General features: G+C 43.6%; 1 protein-coding gene across 1 annotated transcript in view; it reads right to left on the reverse strand.

Moving 5' to 3' along the window:
- Positions 1–320: 320 nt before the first annotated feature.
- SCGN (secretagogin, EF-hand calcium binding protein) overlaps positions 321–21,538 on the reverse strand; it is a 52,437-nt gene continuing 31,219 nt past the window's right edge. Inside the window, exons 7-11 of the mRNA XM_073329449.1 lie at positions 9,731–9,786; positions 8,158–8,203; positions 8,000–8,059; positions 7,236–7,304; positions 321–997 (exon numbers count right to left, since the gene is read on the reverse strand). Coding sequence (XP_073185550.1) covers positions 869–997; positions 7,236–7,304; positions 8,000–8,059; positions 8,158–8,203; positions 9,731–9,786 — 360 coding nt within the window. The 3' untranslated portion in view covers positions 321–868. The remainder of the gene's footprint in view (positions 998–7,235; positions 7,305–7,999; positions 8,060–8,157; positions 8,204–9,730; positions 9,787–21,538) is intronic.

Raw genomic sequence — 21,538 nt, forward strand, 5'->3', positions numbered from 1 at the left:
AAGGCTTGACAAATCCACTAGGGCTCATCCTACTCTAGATTGTCGCAGTATTTTATGAAGGCAGTAATGGAATGGTGTTCCCCATTTTTGATCAGTTGGTATGTTTATGGATATGGACATTGTTTATAAAAAATGCACAGGCCCCACAGGTAATTTCTTCTACTGAACCATGTGAATCTTTCCACTTGATGTGCTCAGTATAAATACTGTGAGATGACAGATAGCATATACATAGTATAGTATGACTATCAAACTGTGATGTATGGTTGCCCATAAGTAATGCATAAGCACCAATCTTATCGTATTTTCTTAATTGCTGTTTTTATTCTTGCACAAATAAACTGCAATCCATCCAGTATTATAATGTTGTATGCACAAGTAAAGCACAATGCTCATGTTTAGAAATATCGTGACTTCACATAGAAGGCAGTCATCATAAAAATCAGACAATGAAAGCAGCTACAGCATGAGAGCACTAATCTTACATTTTAAGGAAAGACTCATCCTACTCCAAAGAACTGATTGTGGCAGTATTTTATGAAGGAAGTAATGGAACGACATCTCCATTTTTGATAAACTGGTATGTCTGTGGATATGGACATTATTTGTAAAAAATACAGAGGCCCCACACGTAATTTCTTCTACTGAACAATGTGAATCTAGTTATTGAACTGAAAGGCCCTTCATGCATTCTCCACTCCGTGGCATCCTGGTGCAAATGCACTTTCATTACAGCAGTGAGGTGCCTATATCTTCCACGTTCAGCCCTATCACACAGATTGTTAACACAGGACTGAAAGAGTTCTACCAGCAACAGCAAGTTCTTACAAAGAAAACATTGCAAACAATAGGTGAAGCACATTCAAATCTATGGGTTCATTTTAAGCCCAAGACACAAGGCTAGTTCAGATTTTTGAATTTTTCCGTCCTTGTTCATATCACAGTGATGCAGCAGAATCTGACGGAACTTATCCAGGTCCACACCACTAATGCTGGGCTGGAGACAAAAGAAAGAATCATTGTTGGGAGAGAAAATCTCTAAGTAATTTTTCTAACAACATGTGTCAATGGGAATTCCAGAATGACTGAAGCACATGCAACACATTGAGGGAGGAGATACAAATGAAGTGGACAGAAGGATGAGGGAAAGGTCTTGTGGATCTACGTAGGTACAGTGGGTTTAATTAGATTTAAGGGAGTCTAAATAAGGAAGTCTAACATAATTTCTGTATTTCGCCCAGAGCATAAGTGACTGATAAGAACGTAAGAATTGCCATACTGGGTCAGACCAAAGGTCCATCTAGCCCAGTCTTCCGACAGCGGCCAATGCCAGGTGCCCCAGAAGGAATGAACAGAACGGGTAATCACCAAGTGATCCATCCCATGTTGCCCATTCCCAGCTTCTGGCAAACAGAGGCTAGGGACACCATCCCTGCCCATCCTGGCTAATAGCCATTGATGGACCTATCCTCCAGGAATTTATCTAGTTCTTTTTGAACCCTGTTATAGTCTTGGCCTTCACAACATGCTCTGGCAAGGAGTTCCACAGGTTGACTGTGTGTTGTGTGGAAAAATACTTCCTTTTGTTTTCAACCTGCTGCCTATTAATTTCATTTGGTAGCCCATCATTCTTGTGTTACGAGAAGGACTAAATAACACTTCCTTATTTCAGAGTAGTTTCTCCACACCAGTCATGATTTTATAGACTTCTATCATATGCCCCCCTTCATCGTCTCTTTTCCAAGCTGAAAAGTCTCAGTCTTATTAATCTCTCCTCATATGGCAGCTGTTCCATACCCCTAATAATTTTTGTTGCCATTTTCTGAACCTTTTCCAATTCTAATATATCTTTTTTGAGATGGGGCGACCACATCTGCACGCAGTATTCAAGATGTGGGTGTACCATGGATTTATATAGAGGCAACATGATACTTTCTGTCTTATTATCTATCCCTTTCTTAATGATTCCCAACATTCTGTTAGCTTTTTTGACTGCTGCTGCACATTGAGTGGATGTTTTCAGAGAACTATTCACAATGACTCCAAGATCTCTTTCTTGAGTGGTAACAGCTAATTTATACCTCATCATTTTATATGTATAGTTGGGCTTATACTTTCCAATGTGCATTACTTTGCATTTATCAACACTGAATTTTATCTGCCATTTTGTTGCCCAATCACCCAGTTTTGAGAGATCCTTTTGCAGCTCTTCGCAGTTTGCCTGGGACTTAACTATCTTGAGTAGTTTTGTATCATCTGAAAATTTTGCCACCTCACTGTTTACCCCTTTTTCCAGATCATTTATGAATATGTTAAATAGGACTGGTCCCAGTACAGACCCCTGGGGGATACCACTATTTACCTCTCTCCATTCTGAAAACTGACCATTTATTCCTACCCTTTGTTTCCTATCTTTTAACCAGTTACCATGAGAGAACCTTCCCTCTTATCCCATGACTGCTTACTTTGCTTAAGAGCCTTTGGTGAAGGACCTTGTCAAAGGCTTTCTGAAAATCTAAATACACTATATCCACTGGTTCCCCCTTGTCCACATGCTTGTTGACCCCCTCAAAGAATTCTAGTAGATTAGTGAGGCATGATTTCCCTTTACAAAAAACATGTTGACTATTCCCCAACAAATTATGTTAATCTATATGTCTGACTATTTTGTTCGTTACTATAGTTTCAACCAGTTTGCCCAATACTGAGGTCAGGCTTACCAGCCTGTAATTGTCGGGGTCACCTCTGGAGTCCTTTTTAAAAATTGGTGTCACATTAGCTATCCTCCAGTCATTTGGTACAGAAGCTGATTTAAATGATAGTTTAGTTATTAGTCCCAGGGCCAGATTAAGGCAGGGACTTTAGGGGTTGCAGCCCAGGGCCCTGGCTCAAGGGGGACCCTGCAAAAATAAATCACAGGCAGCGATCTCCAACTCTGGGCCAGTCCTGTGGCGCAGCAGGGCTCAGGAAGGCTGCCTGCATGCCGTGGCCCCACGCCACTCCTGGAAGCAGCTGGCTGCTAGCACATCTCTGTGGCCCCAGGCCCGAAGGGGGGAGGGGGCAGGTGGCTCTGCACGCTGCCCCCACCCTCAGCACCGTCCCCGCAGTGCCCATTGGCCGGGAACCAGCCAATGGGAGCTATGGGGGCGTCGCTTGCAGGCACGGGCAGCGCATGGAGACATGCTGTCCCTCTCCTGCCACGGGCCACAAAGACGTGCTAGCAGCCAGCTGCTTCCAGGAGCAGCTTGGGGCTTTGGCAGGCAGGCAGGCAGGCAGGCCACCAGCCAGGAGCCGCCTGTGGTAAGCGCCTCCTGGCTGGAGCCTACACCTCACACCGCCTCCTTCACCCCAACCTCCTGCCCCTGATGAGAATCCCCCTCCTACACCCAAACTCCCTCCCAGACCCCGCACTCCCTCCTGCACCCCAATCCCCTGCCCCTGTACTTAAACATTTTTTTGCTATTACTTTTTCAGTCTTTGGCTAGCTGTACTTCAGATTCTTTTTTGGCCTTCCTAATTATATTTTTACACTTCATTTGCCAGAGTTTATGCTCCTTTCTATTTTCCGCACTAGTATTTAACTTCCATTTTTTTAAAGGGTGCCTTTTTGCTTCTCACTGCTTCTTCTACTTTGTTGTTTAGCCATGGTGGCTCTTTTTTGGTTCTCTTACTATGTTTTTTAATATGGGGTATACACTTAAGTTGAGCCTCTATTATGGTGACTTTAAAAAGTTTCCATGCAGCTTGCAGGGATTTAACTTTTGGTGCTGTAATTTCTGTTTAAAAAACCTCCTCATTTTTGTGTAGTCTCCCTTTCTGAAATTAAATGCTAAAGTGTTGGGCTGCTGTGGTGTTCTCCCTGCCACAAGGATGTTAAATGATCTAGGATCACACAGCAAAACATGCTGCGAAGCTGTGCACAGAACCCAGCTCTCCTGACTCCCAATCCTGTACTTTAACCCTGTTTTTTTGCACAAACATTGTGCCTTGTGGAATGTGTGTGATAGATAAATATTCTCTAAGTTAGTACTATGTGCCAGACTAATTCTATTGCTCTAAACAATCCTGAAATACCATGGGCTGGCTAACACACTTTAGAAGACTTAGTTTAATGGCTACATTTCCATTGTATTGCAATAGTGCTGTATCATTTCTTTGCATTAACATCTTTCTTTTGTTCTCACAGTCTCACAATGAGAACAGAATTTGTGGTGTCAAAAATATCAGATTCAGCCATGGTTACAAAGAGGAAGATGATGATGAAGAAATCCCTTGAGGGAAGAATGTTCCCACAGCACATGACCAAGTGTCTTCTTTTCTTTGTTTCAGTCATTGTCCTGGTTACTAAGGTCTTCACAACCTTTTCAGGCACCGTGGCAAATGTGGAAAACAGGTTATTGAAAGCGTATCTGCTCATCTGAGACCAATTTACAAAAGTACATTTTATATATTTCCATGGATAAGTGGTATCTGCTATTTTCGTTGTTGTTGTGGTTGTTGTTATTGGCTACACATACACAAGGCTAAAAGGCAGCCAACAGTTAACTGTGTGTAAATGGTGGGACGAAAAAGATTGAGAGTTGATGGAGTACAGGTTATGGAAGAACAAGAACTGATGTTCATCAGCCTTTCAGATATTGAAAGGCAGATGGCATCATATCCAATCCATATGGTTAGTCTCTGGATACGCACAGTCAATATAAAAGACTAGTTCTGATTCTTAACTGATATAAGATACGCTCCTGATTAACTACACTTTATTATAGGAGGAGCTGGTAACAACCCCCCTATATTTAGGCTGCCTAGCACTTTCCATTATAAAGAATACCTGGGACCTTTTCTTTGAGAAGCTTCCCCACCTCCATTGTTTGCAGAACACCTTTGATATTTGGCAGGGGAAATCCTCTTGGGCTACACAAGTGCCTTTTCTTTCTCTCAGGACACGCCATTCAGAATTTGCTGAGGTACAAAGTGTTAAAACTGCCAATTCCTTTCTCTCTCTGACATTCCTCAGGAAAGTTTTGGTAACATGCCAAAGTCATTGCACATTCCCAGGCTGGACCAAAGCAGCAGTACCAGCACATGCTGCAATGGGAACACCAGCAAAGTACTGGACTAACTGTAGGTAGAGGAAGGGGGAAGGGAAGACTGGTCAGGCAGGCTCCCTCTCTATTAACTTCTTGATCCAGAGCACGGCCCCAGTGGTCCATTTACGTCCTTTCCCTTAGGTTTACCACATGGGTCAGGAGCTCCCCCAACTCCTGGGAGGGAAGAGACAGACAGACTGGCTGGGCTTCCTTCAGCCATCCACCAAAACCCAGCACATGGCACCAAAAGCCATTCCCCCCTCTGGGGACAACACATAGGACAGGAGTTCTCCAAACTCCAGGGGTGGGGAACACGTAGAGCACTCGGCCAAGCTGGACTTCCCCCACAACCATTCTCAAACAACCTTCCCTTGCTGCCAGCAAATACAGTTAGCCCTGTAGCTCAAGTAGGAGCAGTCTGTGCTGCAATGCTGAAAGTTCAAACTCTGATGATGATTCTAAACTGGGGTAGCTCTTAGCTGAAGCATATCTCAAATGCAGTTTCATATGGAAAGCCTCTAAGGGTCCGTCTACACAGTGAGTCTCAGAGTCCAGGTCAACTGACTTGGGCTTGTGGAACTCGTGCTATAGGGCTAAAAATAGCAGTCTAGATGTTTGGGCTTGGGCTGGAGCCTGGGCTCCCAGACCCTCCTGCCTTGTCAGGTCTCAAAGCCGGGGCTCCAGCCTGAGCCCAAACATCTACACTGCTATTTTTAGCCCCATAGCATGAACCTGAGTCAACTGACCTGGGCTCTGAGACTTGCTGCCGTGTTTTTTTTTTGCAGTGTAGACATACCCTAAGGTTGCCAAGATTGAAACTGTGTTGGTCAAAATCAACAGTTCAAATTGCACCTGGAAACGAAATGGAAGTCAGTGCAGTTATAATCTGCTGTCTGTGAGATGCACCAGTAAACAGGCAGGGCATTGCCTGCACTAGCTGAAGAGTCCAGATGATTTTCACATGTAGCTCTATGCAGAACACATATGTACTAATTCAATATGGAGATAGCAAAGACATGGACAATTATGGCAAGGGCCACATCTAAAGAAAAGATTATCACTTTCCTGGCAAGCACAAATGGAATCTGAATCTGTGCTACACTTAAGTTTTTCTGATATAACTATGTTGGTTAGGAGAGTGAAAAAAAAATCACTCTCCTAACTGACATAGACATGTCTGTAAAAGCCCTCGTGTAGATGCAGTTATACTACAAAAAAGTGCTTTTGCTGGCATAGCTTGCTTATTTCATTCACCGAAGCTATACCAGCAAAAGCTCTCTTTAGCTGGTATAAACTGGTCCCCACTATGGCAGTTTGCCAGGATAGCTATATCAGCAAACCATTTTTAGTGTAGACAAGGTCTTGACCAGGGTTGCACATCCAATAACACCTGAAGACTTGATTAACATCCCCTCCCCCACTGGACTGCAAACCACAGTAATAAAAGGTGGGTAAGATCCTGTAATTGAAGGAAGTGATGTAATCTCCACCATTTCCTCTGGTTGTTCTACCCACCTACTACCATCACCTCAGTGTTACCTGGAGCAAATGTCATTTCAAATCAACATTTGAAACATTCTGTGTGATTTGGTTTGGCCACCAAATCGAAAAAATCAATTATTCACTCACTCTACTTATGACTTCACTGGGAACTGAACATTCAGCACCTCATAGGATTGGGCTCCTTTGCACTCATAATAGAACTGATAAGAAAAGACATAGCCAGGTACTGTCTATGCAGGATTCCCCTCTTTCCCCCTTACCTCTGACAGCTAAATCAGTGCCCTTCAATCATTGAATCCTACATGAACTTGACCAAAGAAAAAAGTGTGTATATGTACCAGTCAGAGACTGAACCTTCAACTAGTGTTTGTCAAACTGCATTGTCTGTCTAATTTAGAACATAAACTATCTTAGGTGTCTATTAAGAAGAAACTGCTGGTCATTTTGAATTATACCAGACTGTATGTCTGACAGTGTTAGTGTGACTTGGACAAATGTCCAATAGTGTTCATGCTGAGACCATGAAATTAATTTCATCTTATGACTAAATCTGATTCCAGATTTTCAAAGGTTTGTGCAAATCAGGAACATGTCATTCCTATAAAAAATACGGGAAACAATAAATGCAAAGAATCCTGAAGCCACCTTGACAAGCTCCATCATATCTTTGACAAACCCATCCACTTCTGGACCTTCCAGTGCTCCTGTTTTACTCTGAAAGACAGAGGAAACATTAAAGGCATTTCACCAAGTCAGAAATATAGTAATATTTTCTACCCATCAGGTCCCCAAAACTCTATGTATCCATAAAATCCTATCCCCCAAACCATCACCTGTGATTTCTCCTCTCCCCTCCAACTGTGGTGACATCTTCCCTCAGCTGTTTGTGAGGCTCTGTGGTGACTACCCTACAAGTCCTGTGAAGGCAGGAAATGGCACTGAAGTGCCGCTTTCCAAGTGAGATAGGACAATTAGGGAATTCAGTCTCTACTGTGCCCCACTGGTGCTGCAGTCAAAAGAGCTATGAATGGGGTTTTGAAGGTGGCATTCTGTTTGATGGGGTGAGACATGCATGTGGTGCAAAACTGCTTGAAGGGCCCAGAGCTAAGGCCAGCATTGCTTCTGTGATTCTATAAACACTGCTTCCCCTGAACAATGGAGCATCACCCAATGAGGGATAGCTCAGTGGTTTGAGCATTAGCCTGCTAAACCCAGGATTGTGAGCTCAGTCCTTCAGGGGGCCATTTAGGGATCTGGGGCAAAAATTGGGGATTGGTCCTGCTTTGAGCAGGGGGTTGGACTAGATGACTTCCTGAGGTCCCTTCCAACCCTGATATTCTATGAATGTGAGCGCAAGTCCAGATGTGCCACTTAAACTGCAGTGTAATAAAACACCCCACAGAACTCACAACATCGTAGTGTGCAAAGATTTTCTCAAAATCGTTCTTCCTTTCTTCTGTACTACAAGCCTGAATGCAGGGGAAAAAATGATAATGGGTTGAGGTAAGGCTGAGTTATCTCAGCTGAAGAAAGCAGAATGAATGCATTAGAAAATAGTGCTACTTACATCCATCTTAAATTGAAGGAGGAAATTTTCCTGAAGTGCCAAAATCCTAAAGGGAGAGATCTAAATTATGATCTTTTTGGTTATCGCATTAGTTCTACTTCTCCAGAAGGCAAAATTGTAGGTTATAGCAGTCTTAAGAAGGAGGTACTTTCAGAGAGATCTATGGGTGATGTGACCATAAATCCCTCTCTGTTTGTGGGGAGTTGTAGTACGAATCCTTTGGCTCACTGCTCTGAAAATGGACTTCTTTATGTTAATGACCTTTACAGAACATTTCCAGTGGTAGGACTAGTCCTAGTGGAGGCAGTTAGCCTTAAAAGTGAGAGCTACTGTCCAGTTACTCCTCTGTAACTGGATTGCTGCACTGAATTAAAGGAAATTCTCTCTCTAGCTCTTTAAAGTGGAATCAGTGGAATACATATATGACACAGAGAGAGAGAGAGATCTTCTCATGGATGAATTCCCTGGTTGTGAAAGTGAAGGGCAAAGTAATACTGTCTTGAGCACTGACAATGTACAAATTTCCCCTTAAAGCACTACTAAAAGCCCTTCTTTCCAGCTACTATTCCAGCTCTGGGATTCTCCTGAGCACAGGATGCCAATTATGTCAAATTGTGCCCTCACTGGAGGTTTTGGGATGTGACAAATGACAAATGTTCACTCTAAGCTGGAGGGAATCTACTAAACTCATTTTACTAAGAGTCAGATATGTGTTATCAGCAGACCACTTACAGAGCCATATCTAAGAGGAAGCTGGAATAATGGCCTCCCTATGGTATTTTTCATTCTCTCTCTCTCTCTCTCAATGTGTGTCTCAGAAAGTAAAGTATTAAAGAATTCTGGGTTATTATTCTCAGCTAAATGTTAATGGAAAGCATTAAAGGATTCTGGAGTGCATGGATAGAGGTGAGGTCAAGGCACAAGTGAAAATATATATATATATATATATACACATACATACATACAGACAGACACATACACTTTGTAGTGGCTGAAAAGGTGCTTCAAAGGAGGTAACATAGCAGCTAAGGAAAAGTATTAAAAGATTCTGGACTGTGTATAGAGCTGCAGGCAAGGCATAGCTGAATATATATATAAAATAAATAAATAAATAAATAAATACATTTTCTCCTCATTAAGAGACAGCTTTAAGTATGCATGTTACAAGGGAGGCACTTTATATATATCTATATGGGCAGAGGTGACATCAAGGCACCTCTCTCTATATATTTAGTTATTCCTTGACTGCACTTCTATATACACAGTCCAGAACCTTCTAATACTTTCCATCTGCTGCCATGTCACCTCCTTTGAAGCACCTCTTCAGCCAGTACAAAGTATTCTAGGGCATGTTAGAGAGGGGGAGGCAAATCCTGGCATTCCTTAGAGCTCTAATGCATCAGGCACTTGGATGCTGTGGTGATGGGGACCATGCTATAGAAACACCTAGACTGCCTAATGTCACTTGAAACATAGGAAGAATTCAAACTCAGGCCTCTGCTGTATAAACCATCAGCTTGCCCAGGTCTGCTGCTAGGAGCCACTAAATCATAACAGTACCATTAATATCTACCTTGCCAAGTCATTCAGATCCAGTCGTCCATCTTTATTTTTGTCAAAGATCTTCATCTAAAATCAAGACGACAAAATTGCCAAAATATAGTAACACAGAGAGCTGGGTAAGAAGATACAAACATAGAATGGCTTAGAAAAATTACACTGTGCCCTTCCCACTGTAAGGAGAGCAGAGAAGAGGGAATGCAATATTGCCCAAGTCCCCAAGAGGTGTGCTGACTACCCTAGCACACCACCTATACATCTCCTATGGTGCAGCATGCTCCTCCCATTTCTGATCAGCAGGGGAGGGGGAGGAGAATGCCTACTTCTTCATACCAATCCCTTTTGTCATGACCCACAGGTCTCAAACCAGGGCCTGCAAGGGTCATGGGAGCAGCTATGTTCCAACCCTCCACCTGGCAGCCTGCTGGCAATAGTTTACCTGAAACCCATGAAGCCCAGCCCAGTGTGAGGCTCTGCCCCGAGGTCTGAGTGGTTGAGTCCCTGAGTGGCTGATGGACCTGCTGGCCTTACTTAAGCTAGCATCAGGAACAGGAAGCCATCTGAACAACTGGGTTTCAGCTTGGTCCAGACTGTGCCCCCTGTGCTTCCTGCTAGCTATATCTGCTCCTGCTTCCCCCGATTGATCTCCTGGCATTCTGACCCAGCTTGATCTCCTGGCATCTGACATGTGATTTTCGACTGCCAGTTTGTCTGTCTCCTGCCTCTGACCTCCCAGTATCCCAACCCAGCCGACTCTTGACTCCTGTCTCAAGATTGTGGACTCTGGCTTCGACTTCTAGGTTTGGCTGCCCACAACCCAGCCATGACACCTTGCTGGTAACTCGGAGCATGGAATACTGCCCATCTAAGGTGCAGGCACCTTTCCCACTTCCTTGTGTGGGATTTTGGCCCCAACCCTGCCCCTTCCACCTGAGTCCCCGCCCCTTCCAGGGACGCAGAGCCATCCCCCTCCCACCGCCTTGCCCCGGACCCTGTCCGCCCTGTGTACCGGTAAGTCATTTAAGTTATTTTCACCCCTGCTCTTGTGTCAGCAAGAATCTCAATATAGTGTCCCTCTTTCAGGGTCCTTACATTTTTAAATACAGGCCCAATAGCACAATACACTGCGATACATCAAATAGGGAACCCATAGGTCTCTTTGGGGATTTCAGCCTCCATGACCACTAAATCTTTGGCTTCTCTATGAGACTGAAATAAACATACTAATTAATACCAATTGTGATGGCAATTTATGTGATCGGGACATGTGACTGTGACCTTAAGAAGTGGATTGAGGCCAATAACTCATTGTGCATAGCCAAGCCACTAATTACTTTTTCATTCATGTGTCTTCTAAAGTCTCCTTGCCTTCCAGGATGCCCTCAAGCAGTACATAATATAAAACATAAAATAAGAATAAAAAACCCTCCTGACTGTAGTTATTCCCTCATCTGGGCTTTCCAGTGTGTGTTGTCTACCTTGTGTCTGTTTGACTTAGATGACAAGAGCTCTAGTGTAGAAAATGTCTTTTGTGTGTGTCATCAAATAGCCATGACCTGTGTTCATGACTACTACTATGGGCTAGATTAGAATTGGTGACCTAGACGTGAAAGGATCCCTACCCCATTGCCAATCTCCTGAGCAGTTTGGTTCCCTCTTAATTTTAATTTGGAGCTAAAATTTAAATTTTATTGACTTTAAATGTGTATTTTCTAACTAATCAGAATCATTTCTTTCCTTTTGCTTCTAGCTCCCCCATCCGCCTCCTTTCTCTGAGCTCTGCCTTTGCCAAACCAAGAAAAACTCTCAGGAGCAGTGCCAGCCTCTTCCCAGGTGTGTGTGTGTATGATGTGGGCTAGACAGAAAATTGCAGGGGCTGCACTTTACATCTTGTGGGCACACATATGGGAGCACTGAGGTGCTCCTGCCCCCGTGCAGGGCTCCAGCCCCTTGCTGCCTCTTCATGGGAAGGGGCCTGAAGCTGGCCTGGCCTCCAGACGTGCAGCTTGAGGACAGCTCTGCACACCTCACACCTCCCGCCCTGCAACACAGCTCAGCTCAGTGCCTGGCAAGCCTGCTACTGGTGCCCTCAGACTGCCACAGTGGTGGGACTGGACCCCTCATGGTGTCTGCTGGCCCCTACCCACCCCACTAACAGCAGCAGCATCCCCTGAGCTCCCAACTCTGCCACAGCCCCCCATCCCTGTGCCACACTTACAGCATGCAGTGTCCTGCACTGGGCTGAGCGTTACCACTCCACCACGTGGCAGTCCCCACCTTGCATGATGCCTGCTTGTCTGGAACTCCACCCCCACCCACACTTCCTCTGTTTGGGGCTCTCCACCCCTTGTCCATGTTCCCTATTTCCCTAACCATGCCCCCCTTCCTCTGTCAATGTTGCCCCCTCCCCTATGCATCCTTCCCCTGCTGTGATTCCCCTCCCCTAACCAAGGCCCTCCTCCCCCCTCCGTGATCCCCCTCCCCTATGAATGCTTCCCCTTTCCCCGTCTGTGATCCCCTTCCCTTATGCACACTCCTCCCAATCTCTCTCCCGGCATGCTCCCTCCTCCCATTTGTTGTTATTTCCATGCCCCCACCCCTTCCCCGTGCTCAATATGTCACCCTTACTTCTCTGCTGCTGCTGATGGCAGCGCTGCCTTCAGAGCTGGGTGCCTGGCTAGCTGCTGCCGCTTTCTCCACTTTGCCTTCAGAGCTGGGTGGCTAGAGAGTGGCAGCCACTGCTCCTGGCAAGGCACCCAGCTTTGAAGGCAGTGCAGCTGCCAGCAGGAGCACAGAAGTAAGCGTGGCAATACCATACCATACCACCCTTTCTTCTGCATAACGGTTGAATTTTGTGCTGGGAGGGGTGGCTACGGGAGAGATAAGGCAAATTTTGGGCTATAGCCACTTCTAGCCCCTCCCGCAGCTCTCTCATCTTTTCAAATTCTACTTTGCCTATTATAGGACCAATATCCTAAATAAGATTTCCAAATACATTTAATCTTTTGTCCATTCAGGTCAACAAAGAAAAAGAAAGTCCTACCTGAAGGCCTAGGTTGTCCCTTTCTGTAAAAATGAATTTCACATGAAATATGGAAATATGGAGTATTATGTACTCGATATGGAATGACTTTCAACAAATTAGTTCAGGTACCACAGCTACTAAACTAGACATAATCCCATTACTTGGACAACTGTAGCTCATGCACATCTGCTATGTGCCATCTCTGCAAGTATTACACATCAAACGCCTGGGGATACATTTATTAATTAAACTTGCTAATTTCAAGCATGCAAGTGTTTGATCTAATCTGATAATTGCACACACACACACACAAAGAATTACAGCAGGTACACCCCCATATCATGGATCTATTTATATACAAACACATATGGGAGGTTTAAATAGTTGTGGGCCTGATTTTCATTTAAACCATTTTGGCAGCATAAAGATGCCTTTCAGGGGAAACAAATGAAATGTACACCCACTTTAAGGTACCTTTACATTGCCAGAGTGGTGTAAATGAGAATAAGGCCCAGCATGTTTAAACAGTATTGCATTTTTATCAAAGCTTAATGAAAAATGGATTATTGTTTGGGGAAGCTCCTTCAGGAAAAATGCTTCCTGGTGAGGTTTGCAAGTAAGTAGTTGTGCCTGAAGGGTATGGGAGTTATTTGGCCCAATTAACTCCTGATGGGACCATTGTAGCAGATTGCCTGCTGAGAGAATTGTTCCAAGTGCTAACTGCCAGAGTTCTGCAAATGAGCACAGTCCCTCTGAACTCACTTTACAGACCACTGAGGAAGGTTTCTCAAAAGGGGCCTCAGAAGGGGAAAAGGGAATTTTATGGAATGTAGGCAGCCCTGTAACCAGTTGTCTTTGCCTACTCAGCATCTTGAGGAAGTAATGTTGTTCGCACATGAATATCCTCATGCTGATCCCACGTGGGCAAATACCTAGGATAGCGTGGCTGATTCAGCACCTGTCCATCCAGGCAATCAGCCTGTGTCTCAAATTCTGAGAGTAGACTGCCAGATGCCAGTGAAGACATCTTTGTAGTACCCTAGTGGGGTTCAGACACATCTGATTCCTTGTGGAAGCAGAAGTTGGTAACTGTAAGTCACCGAGACATCAGTTTTAACATGCTGGCAGAAATTGATGCTGTCTCTTTATGGCAGAGCCCAGTATTAGAGTTTACAGTGGTTTTAAATCCACATCCAAACAACCAGCAGTATGTCTGGGAACATGCAAATTACCTGGCTGACAGGGAGGAGGAAGCTTTGCCCCTAGCTGACAACATAGAGCAAACAGCTGAGGCCCTGCTGATCGAAACATTTAACCCTAATCAGCAGGTAGATTCCTTTAACCAAGGTTTCAGAGTAACAGCCGTGTTAGTCTGTATTCGCAAAAAAAAAAGGAGTACTTGTGGCACCTTAGAGACTAATCAATTTATTTGAGCATAAGCTTTTGTGAGATACAGTTGCATCTGATGAAGTGAGCTGTAGCTCACGAAAGCTTATGCTCAAATAAATTGGTTAGTCTCTAAGGTGCCACAAGTACTCCTTTTCCTTTAACCAAGAGAGCTCAAGTCCCAATCCTCCAGAAAGGGGGATGGGAAGGACTCACCCACAGGGTGACCCCAAGAGGGGAAATGGGCTTTTTGCATATGCACAGCCCTGGGGCAGGGAGACAGCTCCATAAGGGGCCTGCCAGTATGCAGGGTACCCCTGCATCCTTACCTCACCAAACCCTAAATACCAAAGCCCCAAAGATATGCTTGGATTAAAAACTTATGCGGAACACTGTAGTAAAAGGAAAGCCAGTACCCATTTACATGCAAGGGTACAGGAAGGAATTAAAGGACACAATGGGTACTGAACAAACCAGACTGTCTAAACAGAAGGTGTTGTATGACAAAGATACTTGTAAATGCCCATTTGTGCTGAAAATTTTGGTGGTACCGTTAAACCTTGTGGTGAAAAACTTGATGTTAATGTTCAGGAGCTAATCCCCAGATGTGGCCGCAAGGAGGTGCTCCAACAGTGAGTAGTAAACCCTGTGATATGAAGGTTTGCACTGTGAGCCACTAAAAAAACATACAATGTGCATAAACATACTGCAATTGGGGTATACTAGTCATAAAAAACAATGGTTTTCACTTCTATATGCCTTCCATCTGATGATCTTATGAACTTCATAGATATGACTGAATTAACTGGGTGTTGTGAAACTAAGTTCTCTTACCTCCATTTTACAGATGGAAAAAGGAAGGCACAGAGAGACTAAATAACTGCTCAAGATCACAAAGGAAGTCTGTGACAGAGCTGACGATAGAACCCATCCATATCTCCTGTGCGCTAACTTTTTCCCCACCAAATTATATGGGGAGAGGTTGGGTCGAAAACCTACCCCTATTAAAGTAAATAGGAGTTTTGTCATTGACTTCAGAGGGGCTTTCACCCTAGGTTCTCTCCATTCATTAATTTCCATGGAACAACTACTGTACTTCATAGTTAGTTTTTATTCAGGCAAAATCCTGTTCGAATTTTTGGTCTCAGCACTCATATTGTTATCACACAAAACTAATGCTTTATTCTTTTGTAGGAAAAGATAGTGTTTTGAGGTGCTTTTTTTTTAATGTAGTGGATATTGTGGTGCTCAAATTAAAGGCTTTTGGTGAATCTGATGTTATCATCAGTGGGTATTCAAAACAAATGAACAACAATAACCTTTCTCTGTATGTGATTATTTCAACAGCCTATGTAACTTGATTTGCAGAAGCACAAACTGGTAATGAGCTTTTCCTGCATGCAGCATTACATCAGGACTAACAGCTGAAGTAGTTTTGTGAACTATAGAATGCTAAGAACAGTCAGTGCCTTTACTTTCAAGGTAACTAAGGAGCGCAAGGGGCTTCTGCGTAAGAATGAAAGGTTTCTGGTCATTCTTGAAATGACTGAGTGCTATATGGTTACAGACGCAAGAAAGCTTCTAAAGGATGGTGATTTCTGTGCAAGCTTAGAAAATGGGTGTAAAAAGAGTCTTCCTCTGCAAATGCTGATTCAATAATTACTTGGCATTGAAGCAAATCAGGTAAGGAGCTTGGCATTTGGCCCATTGACAACAGTATCCTAGAAAGCCTCCTTGGACCTGATTCTCCCCTGCACTGTACTCAAGGACATCTGTGCAAAATGGGTGCAAAATGCTATCAGCTTAGAGTGGTAACAATGTACACCCTCTCGGCACAGATATAAATGACTACCCAAGATATAAGGCAATGAAGAATCAAGCCCATTGATGTTTTATTTACAATATCTTACTGGCTAATAAGAAACTTAAATAAAATGGTAAAAAGGATCAGAAATGAGGTGTGGGAGGAGGCTGTGAAGAAGTACTACAGTACTAATACAGCAGGGGGACCTAAGACAGATAAATGAGAGAGAAGGAGATGTTAATTCAAGCACAAGGTTAATTTTAGGTCTGGCTAATATTCATCCATAAACAATACCCCCTAAAGTACATATATTAAGACTGGGATTCCATGCTGAGGTTCTGACAAGCATATGAGCTTGAGTCTTGTGGTTTCTGTGACTTCACCAGAACCCATAAGTCCAATTGAAGCCTCATTAGGTGCAGCTGGAGAGAGATTATTTCTACTATTATTATTATTTTTTCTTTGTGGTGAAGCAGTATCAGGCATTGCCGCATGGGTTTTCACTGTCTTTCTCATCAGTTTAGGAGGGTTGAATATTTTCACCCTATCATCAAAACCTCCCATTTTCTTTTCTAAACTATGGTACCTGCTGGTCTCCCAAGGTACACGGCTATAGTATTCCTGTAGCAGGCTGCTGTTGCTAAGAGCTATGGGTAGAAAGTGCAGTGATTTCAACTCTGCCCCGAGAATATGCCCCCTCCCCCGCAACTGGAAGAACAAGAATCCTTAAATCACTTCCAAACATAATTTCCCCTGAACGATGGGGAATTGCAAAATGCTATGTATCTAGCTGTACATATAGATATAGACTCATAGATATTAAGGTCAGAAGGGACCATTATGATCATCTAGTCTGACCTCCTGCACAATGCAGGCCACCAAATCTCACCCACCCACTCCTGCAATAAACCTCTCACCTATGTCTGAGCTATTGAAGTCCTCAAATCATGGTTTATAGACTTCAAGGTGCAGAGAATCCTCCAGCAAGTAACCCGTGCCCCATGCTACAGAGGAAGGCGAAAACCCCCCAGGGCCTCTTCCAATATGCCCTGGAGGAAAATTCCTTCCCAACCCCAAATATGGCAATCAGCTGAACCCTGAGCATGTGGGCAAGATTCACCAGCCAGATATCCGGGAAGGAATTATCTGTAGAAACTCAGATCCCACCCCATCTAACATCCCATCACAGGCCATTGGGCCTATTTACCATGAATAGTTAAAAGTCAATTAATGGCCACAATCATGTTATCCAGTGATCAGCGGCCAAAATCTGAAGAACCAGTTCCTTCAGTTGCTCCGGGTCTTCAGCGGCACGTCCTTCACTCGCTCTGGGTCTTTGGTGGCACTGAGGGACCCGCCATCGAAGTGCTGCCAAAGACACGACGTGAGTGAAGGACCCACTGCCGAAGTGCCACCGAAGACCAGGAGCGCTGCCGGGTGAGTAAAAAGGGATTCTCAAGGGGAGCCTCCCAGCCAGGAGCTCAGGCGGGCCAGACAGGACGGTCCTGTGGGACCAGATGTGACCCGCGGGCTGGAGTTTGCCCAACCCTTTAACAACTGGTTCTAAACCAGCTTCTAAATTTACTAACTGGTTCGCGTAAACCGGTGCGAACTGGCTCCAGCTCACCACTGATGTTATCCCATCATACCATCTCCTCCATAAACTTATTGAGTTTAATCTTGAAGCCAGATCGGTCTTTTGCCCCCAGTGCTTCCCTTGGAAGGCTATTCCAAAACTTCACTCCTCTGATGGCCTGCGCCACTTCCTGCAGCCCCCATTGGCCTGGAGTGGCAAACCGTGGCCAGTAGGAGCCGCGATCAGCCGAACCTGCAGACATGGCAGGTAAACAAACTGGTCCGGCGTGCCAGGGGCTTTCCCTGAACAAGCAGCGGACCGGCTTTGAGAACCACTGCCCTAGACTGTTCAGAATTCCCAACTGCTAGAATATAATCTCCAGTCTGCTTATAAATTATTTTCCTTGGGAAATTGTTCCACTGTCTAGTAGGCCCTACTGTTAGACATTCATTCTGCTATTGAGCCTAAATTCTCCCTTGCTTAATTTAATCTCTTTCTTCTTCATTATACCCCGTGAACTCTGACTATTCCTTTTGGCTCAAAAGAGTGCCACCACCACCAAGAAAAGAAGCATCCTGCGGTTACGTCTGTTTCCATCATGACTATATCCAATGACGCTCCTGAAGGTTGTATTTTGCATACATAAGGTGCCCTTATAAACACTAGTGAAAGCACTGCCCATTTTCTGTCCCAGAGGGTTCACCACTTTCCATTTGTGATCTGGAGCTTGAAGAACAATCAGCAGTCTTTTGGAAGGAGCAAAAACGATGCATAGATCATAAAGTACTGTGAAGCAATGGAATGATCTAGTAATGCATGGTTGCTAAGCAACATGCTAAATTGAAACAATTCCTGGAGATGAGTGAAATCCACATTACTCAGGCAGGGGTGTTCAAAATGGGAAAAAGTCTCCAACTCACAGTGAAAACAGATAAAGCAAAGAAACTGCGTTGGACACTGTGGGCTTGTCTACATGAACAAGTAGTTCGCAGCAAGCTGGGGAGTCGGTCTGCTTCATACTAATCTCCCGCAGACTAGCTGTCCATGTGAACCCTACTGACGTGCATTAACAGTTCATTAGTGAGCTCTGATCTAGTCCTTTTTGAAAGAGGGTTAGCATGGGGTAAATGCACACCCCAGCTTGCAGCAAACTAGACATCCATGTAGACAAGCCTTGTGTTTCACACAGATGATCTGTGTCACTTAAGGGATCGACAAATAAAGATGAGGAAAAAGAGGGGTATGTATTATGGTACGCGGAAAGTGGTGATTAGATAGAATTTATAAGGCAAAGCAGCATAGAATAAACTTCAGCAAAGTTACCATGATGTTAGCGCCTATGAAAGCAATTCCCAGAGTGAAAGACAAACATTCACAGCAGTCACTCTCTGGTCCATAAGCTCCTCCTGACCCAGAATATGTTATAAAAGTATGCAGAGGGACAAATCCTTATGACATAGGTTGGATTGTTGGAGAGGGTGGGTGGAGAGGGTTACATCCCCTACTCCCAAATCTAATCTTTTCCATCCTAAGTGCTCTGATTTTAAAATCATTTGCTTTGGAGGCAGTCTTCCAAAGACAAGCATAGTGCTGCTAATGCCCAGAGCAGTAATTAAAAGGGGGCAGGGAGAGTATCTTCACTTGTTTTGTGAGCACCTGGCCCATTTCTGGGACCTCAGAAGATAACAGCTGACTTTTGCAAAGTCTCTGATACCTTTCTTTCATCTGGGCTGCAGTTATATTAATAGGAGCAATAGTTTCTGTCACTTGATCAATCAGATACCTATCCTGTATCTTCTCTCACATGCAAGAAGCTGTAAATACCCAGCATGGGATCATAGACTGCTGCTTTTTTCAGACCTTCGCCATATTGTCAAAACTAATACACCTATCTGTCTGTCCTTTATTCACTCCTTCAGAAGCACTGGGGCCCACTCATCTAGTCAGTGCTATTTGAGATGTGCGCAGCCAGCCACAGACTATATATGCCACGATGCACAGACTTTGATGTTCCTGTTGAGACTGACACATTTTTAGCAAAAAGAAAAGGAGTACTTGTGGCACCTGAGAGACTAACCAAATAAATTGGCTAGTCTCTAAGGTGCCACAAGTACTCCTTTTCTTTTTGCGAATACAGACTAACACGGCTGCTACTCTGAAACCACACATTTTTAGATCATCACACATTTTATTGACACCATGATATTATTTTTTATTATTTATTTTTTACTGAAGCATTTAGGACCCCAAGTGAGATTAGTGTGCCATTGTGCTAGGCACTGTACTTACACATAGCAGAGGCAGTCTCTGCCTCAAAGACCTTACAATCTAAATAGACACAAATGGGGAAAAAAGTATAATTATTCCAATTTTACAGTCAGAGAACAGAGAAATTAAGTGACTTCCTCATGGAAGTCTGTGGCAGACCCAGGAACTGAACCTAGAACTCCTGAAACCCAGGTCAGTGCAGTAGCTACAAGATCACCCTTTCTCTCTAGATAGACATGATGATTAATAATAATAATCACATTTTGCATTTCTATAGTATCTTTGATTTGAGGATCTCAAAAGACTTTACAATGATTAATTAATAAATCCCACTATACTACTGTGGAATAGCTAAAGTTTATTATCTCCATTTTACAGATGGGGAAACTGTATCCAAGAATCTAGAGATTAGAGGTATACATTAGGTTAGCTAATCTCGCTTCCTGCCAGTGCAGGTTTGTTTCCTATTATTTTCTTACTAGAACTTTGTCTGGTCTAGTTTTAAATGTGCCAAAAAATAAGGCTTCCATCATTTGCCAAGGGAGTCTATTCCATACCCTAATGATTTGCCATTTTTTCTAATGTTCAGATACAATTTCCCCTTCTTAGTTTCATCCCATTACTCCAAGTTATGCTTGCTCCCTTCTAGATATTTACACCCTTCAAATATCTGTGGACTGTTACGATGTGCCCTTTAGTCATAGCACAGTCAAGCTATACATAATTAATATTTTGATTCTTTCTTAGTAAATGAATCCCTCAGGCCTACTCATCTCTGAACTCCTTCCAGTTTGTCAACAGTATTATGGTAATTTGATGCCCAGAGCAGAACACAATATTCCAGATGCAGTTGCCTGAGAATCACAGAGAGGAGGATTATCACAACGCTCTTTTGTAACACTACACCTGACTTCATAGAATCATAGAAAGTTACAGGCCCAAACGGTATTGGACTTTTTTCCCTGCAATATTGCATTGCAAACTCAAGTCTAATTTGCTGTTAGATAGCACCCTAAATTCTTCTGGCATAACTGCTTTGCAGATTTCAGATTATATATCTCCAGATACACTAAAGCAGCCATTTTTCCAAGTTGTATCTGTGACGGGTTGGATCACAGAAACCCCCTTGGGACTGCCACCGAATGTGCTGAGACTACTTCTGAGCCCATTTTCCCTGGTAGCTTGGGACTTCAGAACCCTGCCTTGTTGAGTCAGACACCCTAGCCTGCTGCAAACCCAGACCCAGGTCTGAACCACATCCCCCCAAAGCTTCAGACTTAACGGAAAACAGCTTAGAAAGTGCTTCTGTCTCTAGCACCCAGATACCCAGTTCCCAATCGGACCCAAACCCCAAATAAATCTGTTTTACTCTGTATAAAGCTTATACAGGGTAAATTGTCATACATTATCTGCCCTCTATAACACTGATAGAGAGATATGCACAGCTGTTTGCTCCCCCAGGAATTAATTACTTACTCTGGGTAAATTAATAAGCAAAAAGTGATTTTATTAAATATAAAAAGTAGGATTTAAGTGGTTCCAAGTAATAACAGACAGAACGAAGTAAGTTACCAAGCAAAATAAAATAAAACATGCAAGTCTAAGCCTAATACATTAAGAAACTGAATATAGATAAAATCTTACCCTCAGAGATGTTCCAATAAGTTTCTTCCACAGACTTCAGAGTAGCAGCTGTGTTAGTCTGGATCCGCAAAAAGAAAAGGAGTACTTGTGGCATCTTAGAGACTAACACTTATGCTCA

This window comes from Lepidochelys kempii, chromosome 2, assembly GCF_965140285.1.
Source record: "Lepidochelys kempii isolate rLepKem1 chromosome 2, rLepKem1.hap1, whole genome shotgun sequence".
Classification (NCBI taxonomy): Eukaryota; Metazoa; Chordata; order Testudines; family Cheloniidae; genus Lepidochelys; species Lepidochelys kempii.